Source organism: Tiliqua scincoides, chromosome 2 (assembly GCF_035046505.1).
Source record: "Tiliqua scincoides isolate rTilSci1 chromosome 2, rTilSci1.hap2, whole genome shotgun sequence".
Classification (NCBI taxonomy): Eukaryota; Metazoa; Chordata; class Lepidosauria; order Squamata; family Scincidae; genus Tiliqua; species Tiliqua scincoides.
Window position 1 is genome coordinate 268574499 of NC_089822.1, and position 17282 is coordinate 268591780.

The 17282-nt window shown below is 51.5% G+C and overlaps 2 protein-coding genes across 3 annotated transcripts in view; one reads left to right on the plus strand and one right to left on the minus strand.

Annotated features, from left to right (window-relative positions):
- The window catches only part of LOC136640326 (zinc finger protein 585A-like), a 41209-nt gene that overhangs the window by 14455 nt on the left and 9472 nt on the right, over window positions 1-17282 (plus strand). Inside the window, exon 6 of the mRNA XM_066615372.1 lies at window positions 6233-6241. Within this exon, the coding sequence (XP_066471469.1) occupies window positions 6233-6241 (9 nt within the window). The remainder of the gene's footprint in view (window positions 1-6232; window positions 6242-17282) is intronic.
- On the minus strand, window positions 17-15321 carry LOC136640480 (class I histocompatibility antigen, F10 alpha chain-like). 2 transcript variants are annotated; one of them, XM_066615644.1, is made up of 8 exons: window positions 15180-15321; window positions 11639-11914; window positions 6951-7217; window positions 4147-4431; window positions 3651-3740; window positions 2629-2667; window positions 1528-1560; window positions 17-973 (listed from the first exon to the last, which is right to left on the minus strand). In XM_066615644.1, the coding sequence occupies exons 1-8, from the start codon at window positions 15244-15246 to the stop codon at window positions 969-971; spliced, it is 1062 nt and encodes a 353-aa protein (XP_066471741.1). In that variant the 5' UTR covers window positions 15247-15321; the 3' UTR covers window positions 17-968. The 2 variants fall into 2 exon arrangements, with proteins under 2 accessions (XP_066471741.1, XP_066471742.1); XM_066615645.1 differs by lacking the exon at window positions 3651-3740.

Below are 17282 nucleotides of genomic sequence, written 5' to 3' on the forward strand. Positions count from 1 at the left end.
GGATGTAGCCTTTTAATATAGCCTTTTAATGAACTGGATACTCACAGTTAAAGGCTTTGTTCCCTTTCATGTTTTATCTAAGCCGTGGGGGATCCTCAGCTGTCCGAATCCGAATCCATCCGAAGATGGCGTCCGGGATACGATGTGATTCAGCACAGAGCAATTGGGGAAAATCCTCTGAAACCACCATTGCAAGAGACTGCCCCGTTCAAGCTCTCAGCCTTCGTTCCTTCTTCTTGGCAATGAAGGCATTGTTCTTGGCATTGTTGAGGTCCTTGGAAAACACATCTATTTAGTGGTTCCCCTTGAGCCCTCCAAGGTTCCCTGCTACTTCACTGAGTGTTAACTCTGCCCCCTCTCTTCTTGCTGTTCCTTGTGTTCCTGGCCGCTCCAGCTGGGACTTGCCCGCTCCAGGGATGGATTTCACAAGCACAAAGAACACATAAGAAGATTCTTGCTTCTTTTTCATAAAAGTTTTGTTTAAAATGTTTTTATGAATATTTTAAATGTTTTATGAATGTTGGATCTGTGACCATGAATAAAGAATGGTGATGAGGTGGGGGCCACGAACCAACCAGAGAAATGACACATTGAAATCACTTAGTGCAAAACACTGCTAAAATCACAGGCTAAACTTACAGCATATATATAGAAAAACATCTTTAAAGGGTTGAAGAGTTTTTCTGACTTGAAAATATGTGCCACTTTTCCCCATCAATACAGATGGGGTCAGTATAAATTCTTTTTAAAGTTCCCAGAAAAACAAGATTAGTTCAAGCTCTCCAGAAAGACATTTCCACACAGATACACTCAACTCCTGATCATTTTGCCAGCTGGACACCTGAGTGGGGCCTGAGCCAGGATGAGAAACGGAGTGAAAAGCCAGGAGGTGCGTGTCGGGGGGGGGGGAATTCACAGCACGGATCTGGTGGGCTCCCTCTGCTCTCTTCTCACACACCAAGAGGAGATCATGCTGCAGAAACCAAAAACAGGAGAGGGGAAAGTTCAGCCAGTGTGAGGGCATTAGAATCCTACAGTTGGGGGGGTGCACAAATATTATCCCTCCAAGCTTCACAGCTGAGGCCCCAAACTGTGACCAATACCCAAAATGTGGCACAAGCAGAGCTGAAGCACTTCTGGAGGTTCCCCACCACTTGCAGCCTGCGCAACAAAGTTGTTCAGGGGATGGCTCAAGCAAGCAAGTTATGCTGCATCCTTCAGGGGAAGGAAGCAATCTGACGGGGACACTAAGCACTTCGACCCAGAAGAGAATCCCTTCCAAGGCTCACATACGGCCATCATTCGTAACCTGAGCAGAACCCATATTCAAAGAAAGGGAGCAAACAGACCATCCAGATGAAACTAAAGTGGGCCAAAAGTGGCAGAAGCTCTTCTTATCCAATCTCCACCCCAATTCCTGTTACCTACAGGAAAGTTTTCAAATTTGGCCCACAGGAAAGCAGAAGGACATCCCCAAGAGAGTCTGAGGGAAAGGTCTTCTCCTCAAGATGGATGCTCCCCTCTTACCTCTAGCGGAGCTGTCGGAACCCGGATCGCTTGCTGCAGAGGGAGAAGAGAGACAGAGTGAGGGATGCTGCTCATCTTTGTATGTTCTGTGGTTACATTTGTCTCCCACCTTCCTCTGAGGAGCTCAGGGCAGTGGACAAGGGCCCTGCATGGCTCTTTTTTCCTAAAGTAGAGAGTAGCTGCAGAGGAGACCCAGTCAGGATGGCCCCTCCCTCACAACTGCCACCTGCCCTGGGAGGGAAGCTGCCATCACCAGTGGGATCTTCCTTTCAAGAGTGTGAGGTGGAGATAAGGGCTTTGAACTGGGACTGTAGCAAGAGCAAAGTGTTTCAAGCACCCCCTCTAGACTTTGGTCCTGATCCCCCCCACCCAGCAACTATTTACCTTAGAGTAGCAAATTCACAGGGCCATACTGCAGGTTTCATATGATATGCAGCTTGGCCCCCAAAAGTCAAGTCCCGGGACCCTCCCCACACACACGCTCTTGCGCAGGTCCAGTTTTGCATTTGGGCCCCACCTTTCAACATCTGCAAACCGCTTCAGACGGCAAAACACACAGAAGTGAAGGAGGCACTTCAAATATCCTGCATCAGCAATAATACTGATCCACTGCACAAAAGCAAAAACTCTTTCTCTGTTGCACAGCCAGAGTTTCATGAGTCCTCTAAAGGCAGAGAGGGACAGGCCACCTGGAGCTTCCACTGGAAGGGAGTTCCACAGCCTACAAAAGGCTCTACTGAGTGCTCACCCACCAAGCCTCAGATGGAGCAGACACCTGGAGCAGGGCCTCCCCAGAGCACCTCAGTCCTTAAGACAGCCCAGGCACAGCAGGGCTTTAAAGGAGATAACCTTTGGGTTGGACTCAGAAAAATCAGGGAGCCCACGTATCACCCTGCTCCCAGGGTTACACAGTGTGCTCCAGATGGATCACCTCCAAACAAGTCTGGTCATCACATGCATCCACTCGAGTTCTCTTCCCCCCCCCCTCTCTCTCTCTCTCTCTCTCTCACACACACACACACACACACACACACACACACACACACACACACACAGAGTGCTTTTGATCTTCAGGACTCCCAAGAGGAAGGAGGCACTCACTTGATGCTGCTCCGTAGGCTGCTTTCTCTGCACGTTTCTCTGCAGAGACAAAACCAAAAAGTCAGAGCTGGGAGGGACCTACAGAGGCCATCCAATCCCACCCCCTGCAAAGAGGAAGGAATGAGAGATTTTTATCCCTTGGTAGCAGATACTCCTCCAGTTTCTGGTTAACAATCTTTAGGGAAGGAGGTCCTGGAAGCTTCCCAGGCAACAGTAAGAGGAGGCCTGTCCTGGTATCAAGCCCCAACCTGCTAGGCTTCCCTGCAACTCTTGTCACCTCTGGACCTTTGCTCTGGAATGACCACAGACGGTGACTGAGATCAACAGCCAAGGAAGTGAGCTGGGGGTCGCTTTGAGAGCACAGAACTAAAGAGCCTCTTGCCCTCATATTGAAAAGTACTGGACAACATAACTGAACATCCATGAAAAGAAGAAAGGGATCTGAGAAACACTGAAGGAGCTTGAAACTGGGTAGGGAAAACACCCATAAAATACCCAGGATTGTCAGTGTCAATCCTGAGGGAATCTTCTACACAGGTGTACCAATGGGATATCCAACGAAGGGGGGACGGACGGACGGACAGGACTCAGTACAATCTACACTGTGATCATTGCTGGAGTGGACGTGACAAGTCAGAGGCAGATCTGCCACATCTTTTTTGGACATGTCTCAGGATCATCCCATTTGAATTCTGGCACTGCAAAGCATCAGAGAGATGTCAGATGCTGCCATCAAGACCCTGTAATTGTGCTTCTTGAAAATATAGTTTTGGAGCAACAGTCAAGAATGGACGACCCATCTCTTAATTGCTGCCCTGAAGGGCACTACCAGGCTTCGGGGTCTCCATTTCTAGCACGTCATCTCCATCTTTATCACCATCCATTTCTATGGTGCCATTTTTGTAAGAGATGCAAGACACAGAATGCGAAACCTGTTCCCTGTCTCAGGGGTCCAAATCTGAACCCCATCACCAAACAAGGAACACAACTGGCCCAAGAAATGCAATCAGAGAAACACTTACTGAGGACTACGACAATCACAACCGCAAGCAGAAGAGCCGCCAGGACCCCAGAAACGATTCCCACAGCAGTGAGCCAAACAGGCACTGAGGCTGAAATGGAATTAACACATCTTTTCTCAGACTTGCTCTCCAAAGTCTGGGACACACATTCCCAAAAGCCGGAGATGGGGGCACTGAAGCTGAGACCTGAGGCATGCAAGCCTTGGAGTTCATACAGTTTTGTGAGTTTGGGGCACTCTCCTGTCATTCATTCAGAGCAATAAAAGCAGATGTTTCTGCCTCTCACAATTTATTTGTCCACCCTCTTGCTGGCAGCCCCATCCTTCTTCCACTCTTCGACAAAGGGGTCACTAGAAGCTTTGCCACCCAAAACGGGGGTGCACTGGGAATTGCGGATGAGTCCTTGGGTGAAAATTCACTTCCCGGAAACTGGCCAGCACTCCAGCCCCCTCCCCACAAAAACCCCTGAGGCCTCCCCCCCCCTGCAGTCTCTCACCAGACTCCTCCACTGCCAAATCCAGAGGCTTCTCCAGCCCATCATGTTCCACATGGCACCAGTAGTGGCTCCTCTCCTTGGGGTCAATCTCGATGCTCAACCAGGTGTAGTATGTTCCATCCACGTTGGGGCTGACAACCCCACGGAATGTGTCCCCTTCCCTGACTTCGCCATCCTTCCCCCAGGTAACATCAATCTCCTTGGGGTAGAAGCCGTGGGCCCGGCAGAGGAGGGTCTCCAAGCCCTCGTGGCTGTCCTTTCGTGTCACCTTCATCACTGGGGGCACTGCAAAAAAGTGGAACATCACTGAGGTTCTTGGTTGGTTGCCAGGTTGAATGTTGTAATTTAACCAAAGGAAAGAATCCCCCACTTCTACCGTGACTCAACCCCCACATCCCAGAACTGATTTCCCACAGTTGCAACATCCTCAGGAGATGAATGGGGCCCAACTGGGAAAACTCTTCAAGACAATAACTAGCAGTTCTGGGACTGCCCAGTGAGCTCCTTTAGGGCTTTGGGGCAAATAGCACAAGGCCTCCTCTGTAGCTGAATTGGTTCAGATCCTGCTAAACTGAAGAGTATCAGGTGAACAGGGATCTGGGCTTTCACTCCCAGGGAAGGATATTGAAACTGTCACTATTAGTGGTTCCAGAACGATCAACTTTCCTGCATTTTCTTTCTTTTTATGAAGTGCAAGTCATGTGCATGAGCTGAGCAAACACGCATTAAAGAATGACCAATACTTTTGTGCACTTCGATTGGCTCCTCTGAGGTCCAAATTGGCCACCCCAAATTTTCCACTGAAGAGCTACCGAGAGGAGAGGCAACCCAGAGTCATAAACAGCCTGGCTGGCACTTGAGAACTAGAAATACTTCTTACAGGATGTCATTCTGGAAGAAGAGAATATTCACAGGGCTCTCTGCACCTGCTCCAAGGCTCTCCTTACATGACATGGATCTTTTCTTCCCAATCTGCTTCCTGTCAGAAGGGGAAAGATATTCTACGCAAGGTGAGATACATCAGTGGAAAGTGTCTGAATTTTTGACCCAAAGGAGTGAGAACCCTGCTCAACCTGGAGGGGAAAATACCTGCAGAGAAGAGAGAAAAAAATCACCTGTTCCCTTCCTCCTCCTCCACTTTCTGGAGTACCCAATCTAAGGTGGGGGGAAACCTTAACCTGCCAATCTTGGGAGATGGAGAGCCACCATGGGGAGGGGGTGTCCATCAGCTCAGAAGCAAACAGTTCAAGGTAAATGGAACTTTGCAGATGCATGGAGGAGGAGAGGTTTTTAATTTCCACGTGCAGTATGACATTGTCCAGTCTAGCAAAAGAACTGCTTGTGGGACTCTGAGCATTGTGATTCTTGCCATCCAGCATAAAAAGGTGGGAGGTTCCTGAAGTGGGAGAGTGGACTGTATCCAGAGGTGTTTGTTTTTATAAGGGAACTGAATAAAAACACAAAACATTTTTCAAACACCTCTGTCCACAGCTAATGAATCAGCAACATGGAAATCGTGTATTCATTTGTGAATAAAAGCAGAAAACATCACATTTTGCATTTAAATTCAACTTAAAAAAATAGCACTGTTTTCAAACACCTCTAAGGATATCACTTCATGCAACAGCAGGGGAGAAGGACTGTTGGAGGATGTTTCAGTTCCCAGTTAAGGCAATGAAACAGCAGTGAAAACAAGATCCCCAAAGGGCCATCTCAATCTCATACAGTGACTGGTGTTGATCTTTGTCCTAAAGGGTCTATATTTTGTGCATTTCTGGGTCTGTTTTGTCTATTTTCGTATGTGAGAACCAGCTTAAAACTCAATAGCCCACCCTATGTCATTCAGAGCTGAGATGCAAATTACAGACAGCTTGGTGCAGAGGAAATGCACTTTTGATTCAGCTGCTAAGACCAGCCAGACTTTCAGGGATGTAGAGGCAAATAGCAGCATGACTTCATTCAAGCCAAATGATAAAACTCCCAACTGGCTTGTACTCTCTTCTCTCCTTGTTCTCTCTTGTTCTTGAGAGAAGCTTGTTCTCTCTTCTCTCCTCCAACTGTCATGGGCTCCAGGAAGGAGCTCCAGACAGGGAAGATCCACCAGCTAAGATGTTGATTTCAGAGTTGTGTTCCTGAACAGTTTCAAACAAACCTCTTTGAAAGCTCCAGGTTCTGAGTTAAGCACTGCATGCATGAGGTTCAGTGCCATCAGCTGGCGATTAGTGCAGTGTTATTGCAGAATTCACCCTTCCCACACCAAACTCAATTCTCCTTACCAAATTTTTAAGGGGAGAGAAGGGAGCAGGAAGGGAGTGAGCCTGCTAACCACTAGGCCCTACTGTTCTGGATCAGCGTGTGGTCTCTGGTAGCCCCCCTCTTGATCCTGACAATCATAAAAGCAGAATATATACAAACTGGGTATGTGAGTCCATTTCAGGGTGTGACAGGGCTACATTTTGGTCCGTTTGGTAGTGAGATGAGAGCATGGCTGCTCTCATCTTGCATGTGGACAGCCAGGCCAGGACAGCCTTCTTCCCCAATGGCAGGCTCTGTACTGGTACACTTCCTGTTTTTAAAATATGGAATAATTTTCCATAAACAAGTAACAAGAAGGTCTGAGAGTTCTGTCTCTGCTGCACAGGCCTTTGATCTGGGATAATTCTGAGCAATGCACTCTCCTCCCCCAGCTGGGACAGACCCAGGCTTCTCTCACCTGCTTCAAGTGCAGTTCTCAGTCTGGGATCCTGCAAGGGAAGGGGCAGCATGAGGGAATTGCCCCCCTCACTGCCATTTCCCCCCCTCACCTTTCCTCAACAGAGTCTCCTTTCCGTACTCCAGGTACTTCCGCAACCACCCAGTGCAGGTCTCCTCCAGCTCAAACTTAATGAGCTTCGATTGGGACAAGTTAGCATCCCAGTTCCTCTTGGTCACTTGAGCTGTGGCACTGGCTGCCGTCCAGGTGAGAGTCTCCTTGTCAAAAGCGATGAAGTCCCTCCCATCATAGGCAAATTGGGCACGCCCCCGTTTCTTGCTCAGCTCACAACCAGACAGGTACTGCAAGGTATGGAACCCTGAATGGGAGACATAAGTGGGGGCATCAGAGCTAAAGCAGGACCAGCCAATCCCCCACTCTTCCACCCCTTCCCTGTAGAACAGACCCAGTCTGAGTCAAAGGCCACCTAAAGCAGCCCCCCTAAAACTCTCTCTCTCTCTCTCTCTCTCTCGCCCCACCACCATTAATACTGCTGCCTCCTCACCCATACCAGACTGCTAGGCACTGGTGTAACTAAAAGGGGCAGGGGGAAGACTGCACCATGTGACACCTCTGGGGGGGAACGACACTAGTTACCAAAATTGTAGAAACTGTGGTTTTTATGAGTAATACCATCATGTTATAAATTATTTGATGTGAATTTTAATGCAGAATGTAATGAAACAAACCACACTGAAATATCTGCATTCTATCAAATGTTATCGCCAGATAACCAGGAAAGGAAAACACAACTGCCTTTTGAAGTAAAAAGTGAATTTCTCTAACTTGAAAGGGACCAACGAGACTGCTTGTTCCAAGAGCCAATGAGGTGTTGTTATAACACAGCAGGGAGCCAGTCAGGTGTTAGTCTGAGTCAACACTCTTTCCATGGATCAGAGTTAACACTAAAACTCTTGTTCAGTGGTGAGTCATCAAGCTGGCCACTGGATTTTCGTTGGTTACAGATTTGTTGGGTGACCTGGTCTGTTCTATAGTAAAATAGTCACGTTCCAGCTGGGCACCCAGCGTGACGCGATGAGTCCACTCCTGGCAGGTGCCCTCAGCGAGGCCCTGGTGAGATCCCCACAGTGTGGCCTGCAGACCGGCCAGTGGGAGGCAGTGGTTGTATAGTCATGCTGGAGTGAGGCGGTGGGTCAAGAGGGAGCGTATGTGATGGCCACGTCTTGGGACAAGGCAACTGGCTGCTAGGGCTGGTCGTTCTCACACAGGGCCTTCTGGGGCAACTTCCAGCGCTGATGTGGGAGGCTGGTGACCTCCCTTCCACCCCTGTGAGCTCTGCACCTGAGGGAGGAAGAAAAGGGAGCCTGAACCCACTCCCCCTGGGCTTTGTCTTAGGCCATTCCAACCCAGTGTTCTCATGTGGGGTAACAGAGTTGATTCCCCTCACTGCCGACTGCACCCCCCCAATAGCTCCTTCAAGCCTGACAACCCCAGAGTGGTTCCCAGGGTACTGCTGCACATTTCTGTGCCTCTCTCCATTTATGGCAGCGACCCAGCAACGTGCGACAGTAACCAAGTTTTTACACCACTGCAAAGGACCTTGAGCTGTAAGAATACTAGTTCTGGCAGTGCAATGGGATTAGGGCTTTAAAGATATTAATGTGTGCAACACACCTATATGCATATAAGCGCTACCCCTGCTAAGTGGGTAAGAGGTGCTTTTTCAAGTGGGTGCTCCTTTTTTGTTCATCAGCGGGGGAGTAACTGGCCCTCCTCACCCCAGCAGTGTCTGTTCTAGTGGCTGCCTGCTGGTGTTCTTTTGCATCTTTTCAGATTGTGAGCCCTTTTGGGACAGGGAGCCATTAGTTGTTTGTTGGATTTTCTCTGCAAACCGCTTTGTGAACTTTTTGTTGAAAAGCGGTACATAAATACTGTTAATAATAATTAATTAATAATACTTGCACAAAAAGAATTGCCCAATTTTTTGTTGTTATACAACAGTAGATTGTACTGTTGTACACCAAATTTTTGTTGTTGTACAACAGCAGCTACCACGTTTTCCAGACTCACAAAGAGAGTCTGGTCCAACAAGAAGCTGACAGAACATACCAAGATCCAGGTCTACAGAGCTTGCGTCCTGAGTACACTTCTGTACTGCAGCGAGTCATGGACTCTCCGCTCACAACAGAAGAGGAAACTGAACGCTTTCCACATGCGCTGCCTCCGGCGCATTCTCGGCATCACCTGGCAGGACAAAGTTCCTAACAGCACAGTCCTGGAACGTGCTGGAATCCCTAGCATGTATGCACTGCTGAAACAGAGACGCCTGCGTTGGCTTGGTCATGTCATGAGAATGGATGATGGCCGGATCCCAAAGGATCTCCTCTATGGAGAACTCGTGCAAGGAAAGCGCCCTACAGGTAGACCACAGCTGCGATACAAGGACATCTGCAAGAGGGATCTGAAGGCCTTAGGGATGGACCTCAACAAGTGGGAAACCCTGGCCTCTGAGCGGTCCGCTTGGAGGCAGGCTGTGCAGAATGGCCTTTCCCAGTTTGAAGAGACACTTTGCCAGCAGTCTGAGGCAAAGAGGCAAAGAAGGAAGGCCCATAGCCAGGGAGATAGACCAGGGACAGACTGCACTTGCTCCCGGTGTGGAAGGGATTGTCACTCCCGGATTGGCCTTTTCAGCCACACTGGACGCTGTGCCAGAACCACCTTTCAGAGCGCGATACCATAGTCTTTCGAGACTGAAGGTTGCCAAAACAAAATACAACAGTAGAGTTGTACTGAACTCTAACTATGCAGAAAATTAAATGCTCTGTGGGTGTGCCAATGTTGTGCTTGTGTGTTTGACAAAGGAAGAGGCTGTAGACGGAGAATGCATCCCTAGCAAGTCATGAAACATCACACTCTCTTTCAGCAGGACAGCAAGTTTCCCTTGTCGTACAGTTAACTGTGAAGTTGACCAATCCTGCTGGTGCTTATGGACTTGCCCAACAGCTGAATTAGAACCAGGAAAACAAGGTTAACTAAACTCCTGCAGTTTGCCTTGCATGATATTTCACAAGAAAACTGGGAACAATGAAAAAACTTTCAGATATAGTTTAAAACAAAAAACAAAGCAAAACCACCCCTCTCCCCTGTATTATCCCAGTTCAGGATGGGATACATTCTGGAAAGTTCCCCCCTTGCAGAACTTACCTTGCCTGTGTGGGGAGCTGGGGGGCAGGTCTGCCCCTCCTGGCCAGGGGGTGGTCAACTTAAGGGCTGGCATCTCTGGGGGGGGGGGTCAAGGAGGTTCTCTCCCAATAAGTTCTCTCCTTGCTGAGGGAGAATCAGCCTGGCTTCTGTAAGGGTAAGTCTTGCCTCACGAACCTTATAGAATTCTTTGAAAAGGTCAACAGGCAAGTGGATGCGGGCGAACCCGTGGACATTATATATCTGGACTTTCAGAAGGCGTTTGACACGGTCCCTCACCAAAGGCTACTGAAAAAACTCCACAGTCAGGGAATTAGAGGACAGGTCCTCTCGTGGATTGAGAACTGGTTGGAGGCCAGGAAGCAGAGAGTGGGTGTCAATGGGCAATTTTCACAATGGAGAGAGGTGAAAAGCGGTGTGCCCCAAGGATCTGTCCTGGGACCGGTGCTTTTCAACCTCTTCATAAATGACCTGGAGACAGGGTTGAGCAGTGAGGTGGCTAAGTTTGCAGATGACACTAAACATTTCCGAGTGGTGAAGACCAGAAGTGATTGTGAGGAGCTCCAGAAGGATCTCTCCAGACTGGCAGAATGGGCAGCAAAATGGCAGATGCGCTTCAATGTCAGTAAGTGTAAAGTCATGCACATTGGGGCAAAAAATCAAAACTTTAGATATAGGCTGATGGGTTCTGAGCTGTCTGTGACAGATCAGGAGAGAGATCTTGGGGTGGTGGTGGACAGGTCGATGAAAGTGTCGACCCAATGTGCGGCGGCAGTGAAGAAGGCCAATTCTATGCTTGGGATCATTAGGAAGGGTATTGAGAACAAAACAGCTAGTATTATAATGCCGTTGTACAAATCTATGGTAAGGCCACACCTGGAGTATTGTGTCCAGTTCTGGTCGCCGCATCTCAAAAAAGACATAGTGGAAATGGAAAAGGTGCAAAAGAGAGCGACTAAGATGATTACGGGGCTGGGGCACCTTCCTTATGAGGAAAGGCTACGGCGTTTGGGCCTCTTCAGCCTAGAAAAGAGACACTTGAGGGGGGACATGATTGAGACATACAAAATTGTGCAGGGAATGGACAGAGTGGATAGGGAGATGCTCTTTACACTCTCACATAATACCAGAACCAGGGGACATCCACTAAAATTGAGTGTTGGGCGGGTTAGGACAGACAAAAGAAAATATTTCTTTACTCAGCATGTGGTCGGTCTGTGGAACTCCTTGCAACAGGATGTGGTGCTAGTGTCTAGCCTAGACGCCTTTAAAAGGGAATTGGACAAGTTCCTGGAGGAAAAATCCATTATGGGGTACAAGCCATGATGTGTATGCGCAACCTCCTGAGTTTAGAAATGGGTTAAGTCAGAATGCCAGATGCAGGGGAGGGCACCAGGATGAGGTCTCTTGTTATCTGGTGTGCTCCCTGGGGCATTTGGGGGGCCGCTGTGAGATACAGGAAGCTGGACTAGATGGGCCTATGGCCTGATCCAGTGGGGCTGTTCTTATGTAATAAGAACCTATCTTCCCGTTTACCCAGCAGCCACCTCTTCCCCTGCTCCCCACCTCTCCACTCACCTCCACTCTGGTTGTGAAGATTCTGCACAGTTGCTAGGTCCCTCCTGAGAAACAGCTCCTCGTGCTGTGCCATCTGCGTGTGCATGGCCCAGAGCTGGGGGTCCTCCTTCTCAGTCTTCTGCACCCAGGCCACAGGAGACACGATCCTTCTCCAACTGCTGTCATAGAAACCAATGAGCTGGTCATCCAAGTATGCCATAGCGGTGAACAGGGGCAGCCCCTGGTCAGGCTCTGATACCGCTGTCAGGAAATACCTTGCAGAGTGAGAGGAGGTGCCTGGAAAGGAGACAGAGAGCAAGAGTGAGAGGCTGAGGGGCAGAGTTAGGGGGCTCCGGTTTTTCAGAGATCCTAGACCAGTCCCCTTAGGAGTGAGAGGAGCCGGTGTCTGTGGCAGGAGAGTCAGCAGATGCCTGGAACAGTGGTTCTCAAACTTTTTAAACCAGGACCCACTTTTCAGAATCACAATTTGTTGGGACCCACTGGAAGTTTGTCCTTAACCTGGACATGATGCCATGGCCGGAAGCGCCATCAGAAAGCAGAAAATTTTTTAACACCAACTGGCGTGCCTGGAGGGGGGCAAACAGGGCAAATGACCCAGGCGCCAACCCTCCAGAGGCGCCTCCTCAAGCCTCCCCCCCGCCAGCCGACTTCTCTCCCTCTAAAAAAAAAAAAGCCTCCTCCTGATGGAGGAGGGGCGCCCAGGAGCCCAGGGCCTCTCTGGCAGCAACTCAGCACAGGACTGGGCCCTCCGCCCTCCTCCTTTATAGGAGGAAAGGGGAGAGGAAAAGGTTGCGCTGATGCTCTAACCTGGGGTTAGAGCCTGGGTGCCTCTGTGCTCTCGCCTCCTCCGGAGAGCCCTCCAGAGGCGAGAGGGCGGCCTAGAGTGTCAGCACGTCTCCTGTCACGCTGACGCTCTAGGCTTCCTGGGCCCCGACGGAGACTTCGGCATCGCTTGTAAGTGGCACGGAGGTCTCCTTTGGAGACAGACAGGCGGGCTTCCAGCAGCCCCAAACCGCTCCAATGGAGACCTCCACGCAACTTACAAGCAGCGTGGAAGGCTCTATCGGGGCCTCGGCTGCCTCCTTTGTTCCCCCTTTTTTTCAAAGGGGGGTAGCCGCATGGAAGTCATTGTGATGACGATGATGTCACCACAATTACTTCCGGGTCACGGGTTGGGGGGTGGAAAAGCGGAGGGAAGGGGTGTGGGGGGGCGGATAACTGGGGGTTGCCCTGGGAGCCGGGACCCCCAGGTACACCACTGGGGGTAGTCATGGGAGGGAAGGAAGAGGGTGCAGAGAGTGGGGAAAAAAAGGGAGGTGGAGCAAGGAAGAAGGTGGGCTGGGCGTGGGGACTGTGATGGGAGGAACTTCCAGACGAAAGCGGGCGGCGGGGGGGGGGCTGACTGAAGAGCCATCACTAGAGGTGCTCCAGCATGATCTGAAACACAGATCTTTGTGGCTTTTAAAAATGCAGACTCTGATCCACTCTGACATCAGAGCTCCAGAGGAGCCCGGCTGGGTCTGCCCAGAGCTCCGTCTCATCCAGCATCCTTTTTCCAGTGGTTCAGACTATAGGGTCCCTGTCAGAGTACTTGGGCACTCTAGCCCCTCACTTCCAGGGGAGCACCCCCTAAGCATGCAGGGGGGGATCTGAGCCATGATCCTGCCAATACTGTTGCTCTAAAAGGCACGTTTGCAGCATGTGTACAGCACAGTTCAGACATGTGCTCCCCCAATGAGGGGAAAAAAAGGGGACTCAGGGGAAGTGATGAGGAAGGGCCAGGATGCATCCAGAAGCGCTGGATGACCATGCCCTGCCACATGGGGGGGGGTCTGATCCAGCTGGCTGTTACTGTATGTCATGAAAAGAGGGTGAATGGTTGGGTCCTCCTTCGATGTGAGGTGACACCACCTGAACTTTTCTCCTCAGTGACCCAAATAGCCTCTTGCTTTGCTTCCAAAATACTGATGCTTTTCCATGAAGTGACTCTCTAAAGAACTGACACTAAAATGAGCAGAGGAAGATCAAGAAAACATCGACCGCCTGCCCTGGTCTGAGAGCAACAGGTACAGCCCCGGCTGATGCTCAGTGGAGCAGGTCTGGTCAGGGTCTGACTGGGGGCCTAGCTCTCTTCCCTCTCCCCACAGGCTGCAGGCAGATCCACAGCAATCTCTGAGCAGCACCTGGGGAGAGACTCTGGGGCTCCTGCTTGACAGTTGGACCTCTCGCTCTGAGAACGGAGGAAGCAGGAAATGCGGGGAGAAGGTTTCAAAGGACCAGGGGAAGCAGGCCTCGGACCTGCCTGGCAGTTGGAGAAAGATGGTGGCTGCTTCAGCAAAAGGGTGCAGTCAAAGGGGGGGGTTGACACTCCACTTTCAAGGAGGAACACCAGCACAGGGGCAAAGATGGGTGGAGGGAGGAAACACAGTTGGTCCTACAGCAAAATACCTCCCCCCACTCTCCTTGGAAGGTGCATTGCTCCCCTCTGGCACAAAAGAAACTGATGCACTTGTTTATCAGCACTGATGCCTCACTCCACACTTTTGCATGGACACTCAGCCAAAGCAACTGGCCAGAAGAGGAAAGAGCACAGAATGATCCTCAAAGCAGCCCCAAGTGCAGCCAGACTAGACCCTTCTGGAGCAAACTGCGCACAGCTCCACACCCAACAGCCGAGCCCAACTCTGGAGATGCAGGTATCAGCCCACACTGCAGGGTGGTCCCTGTCACTCCCCCAAGCCAGAAAACGGCTTCATGGGACATGTTGGCTGCTGTGTTGCCCATGCGCTGGGAGTGCCCCAGTAACCCAGGGCCAAGCTGTTGAGCCCCACCTTAGCTGGTGCAGGTGAAACCACTTGGTGTCTCTTTTGTGCCTTTTTAAAATTGTGAGTCCTCTGGGACAGAAAACCAGATTAGCATTTGAGGGACCCTGAGCAAAGGCTGCTGAGGAAACGCCACAGTCAGGGAATCAGAGGGCAGCCTTACTCCTTTGCAGCCAGCTCCTGCCGCTGGTTGGCAGCCTGTGGGAGGGAGGACAGTGCCCTTGGCGGAGGAAGTTGCCTTTTAGTCTGCCACCCTGTACGTCCCTACCCCGGAGTAAGACCCATTGAACACCATGGGACTTACTTCTGAGTAGACCTGCTCAGTGCAGCAACTTCTTGCACTTCAACTCTGTCGCTTTGAAAAGACACAGGCTGATGGGGGGGGCGTAATGAGGCTTCAGAAGGAAGTTCCGTTTTGGCACCGCGCACTCCCCCCCCCCCCCATAGGCTGCCTGATGACCTGCGGCTCTGCAAAGCAGGGTCAGCCAGCCAGCAGGTGGGTGGCAGGGCAGCCCAGCGCTGCCGCCACTCCCCTTCCCCACTGGTGCCACAGCTTGGGGGGTCGCACACGCCGGCCCCCCCCCTTGGATCCGCCCCTGGCACCAGAGCGCCTCCCCAACAGGCGGGGGAGGGCTGCAGGTTCGGCCCTTCTCCCGCGGAGACCCCTCTGCGCCCGCCCGCCAGCCCCGCCCGGGGCTCAAGGTCTGCTCCTCACTCACCGGGGCAGGCCCCCTGCAGCAGGAGCAGCGCCCCCAGCAGCCAGCCCGGCCCCCGCAGGCGCCCCATCCTCAGCGCCTCCGCCTGCAGTCAGCGCCGCGCAACAAGGAACTGCGGGCGAGGGGGGAAGATTCGACCAATAGGGAGCTCGGCCGGGGCTGTTGCTGGACGGACTGCGCGCCGGCAGGTGGGGCGCGGCTGGGAAAGCGAAAGTACCCACGCCCGGGAGCGGGGGCGTGCGGAGCTGAGCGGAGCGCGTTCCACGGCCCAAGAGGGGGCACGAGCGCCAGGGAGCCTGGGCCTGGCACGGGAAGGGGCTCAGAGCCGGAGGGCTCCTCTTCCCAGGGACGTGCGGTGGGTGGATGGGGAGGCAGAGCTCCCCACCGAAGTCCTTCGGGAAGCGCTCCAGCATCAAGCGCGCACCCCACGCGCTGGAGCGCTTCCCGCACCGGCGGCTGCGCTTTTGGAAGGACTCCGGAGGGGAGGCTCTGCCTCGCCCGCCTCCCCGCCCAAGTCCCTGCTGTTCCCTGGGAGCCTCTCGGGCTGAGCTGTGCGCCTCGCACGGGCTCAGGCGTCATCGCGGGAGGTGGAGGTTGTAGCCCAGCAGAGTTCACCCTGCAGCCTTTTGCTTTCCGAAGGGAAAACCCTCCGTAGGGCCGGCAGAGCGGCCAGCCTCTCCGGGAACCGGAGGTGGGGCCCCGCAGTCAAGCCAGGAGAGGTGAAAGAAACCCGGAAACATCCCAACTGAGGACGCGGGACCCCCAAGACAGGCACCCACACGTTCATTTTCCACTGTAGTTAGCACAGCCTGTCTGGAAAGGTGCAGATACGATGGCCTGGTGTAGAAAGTAGTTCACGTTTCACCTGGAAAGATCCTCAGCAAGACGACATCTTGGCCCCTTCCGCAGGGTAAGAGCTCCACAGCTCCACCTCTCAGTTCTTACACTTTCCGGGCCATCACTGTCAAGGCCCTGCTGCTTGCAAAAGCTCTCCTCTGACTGATTACTTACAAAATGGACATTCCCACCTTCCTGAGGAAGATTCAAAGTGACTCACTATGAAAAAGTTACAGGCAAAATAAAATAGAACATAAGAAGAGCCCCAAGATCTGAATCAGGCCAAAGGCTAATCGAGTCCAGCTTCCTGCATCTCAGCCAACCAGATGCCTCAGGGAGCCCACAAGCTAACAAGAGACCCCCATCCTGCTGCCACTCCCTCGCACCTGGCATTCAGAGACAGGCTACCTCTAGAACCTGGAGGTTGCATGTAGTCATCAAGGCTGCAATCCTATCCACACTTACCTGGGATTAAGCACTATTGACTATAATGGGACTTACTTCTGAGTAGATATGCCTAGGATTGGGCTCCAAGGCTTGTAACCTGTGATTGACTCCCCCGCCCCATAAATCTGTCCAATCCACTTTTAAAGGCATCTAGTCCAGATGCCATCACAAGATCTTGTAGCAAGGAGTTCCACTGATCAATTGCAAATTAATGGTTAATTTTTCCTTCTCAGCCACAGACTAGCATTTCTCCAGTCACTCCTGAAGGCCAGGAAGGCTCTGAGACAAGGATCTGCATCAACTGAACTTATTAGCTCAAATAAAGTGGGGACATTCAGCATTTGTTGTGCCCTTTTTCCTCCTCAGCCTTTCCCATCTTCTCCTTTCCTGTCAACAGTGCAAGTCCCTCCTATCTTCTACAAGTTTCTGCCCCCAAGAAAGCCTCTTGCTCTCTTTCTCCATGACTCTTCTTTCTTCATCCCCTTTTTTCTCACTTCCATGTTTTCATCCCTCTTTCCCTCCTGCCACTTTTGCTTTCCCCTGTCCATCCCTCATGCCTCTGCTTTTCAGCTGTTTACTTGCTCTGCTATGGAGAAAATATTTCTTTACTCAGCATGTGGTTGGTCTGCGGAACTCCTTGCCTGGCCTGGATGCCTTTAAAAGGGGATTGGACAAGTTTCCGGAGGAAAAATCCATTACGGGGTACAAGCCATGATGTGCATGTGCAACCTCCTGATTTTAGAAATGGGCTATGTCAGAATGCCAGATGCAAGGGAGGGCACCAGGATGAGGTCTCTTGCTATCTGGTGTGCTCCCTGGGGC

Coding starts and splice junctions, on each gene's coding strand:
- LOC136640480 (XM_066615644.1), bottom strand. CDS start 15,246: ATGGGGCGCCTGCGGGGGCCGGGCTGGCTGCTGGGGGCGCTGCTCCTG. Junction 7,218..11,638: donor TCTTCACAACCAGAGTGGAG/GTGAGTGGAGAG, acceptor TCTCCCATTCAG/GGTTCCATACCTTGCAGTAC. Junction 2,668..3,650: donor TGTGATTGTCGTAGTCCTCA/GTAAGTGTTTCT, acceptor TTGTCTCTGCAG/AGAAACGTGCAGAGAAAGCA.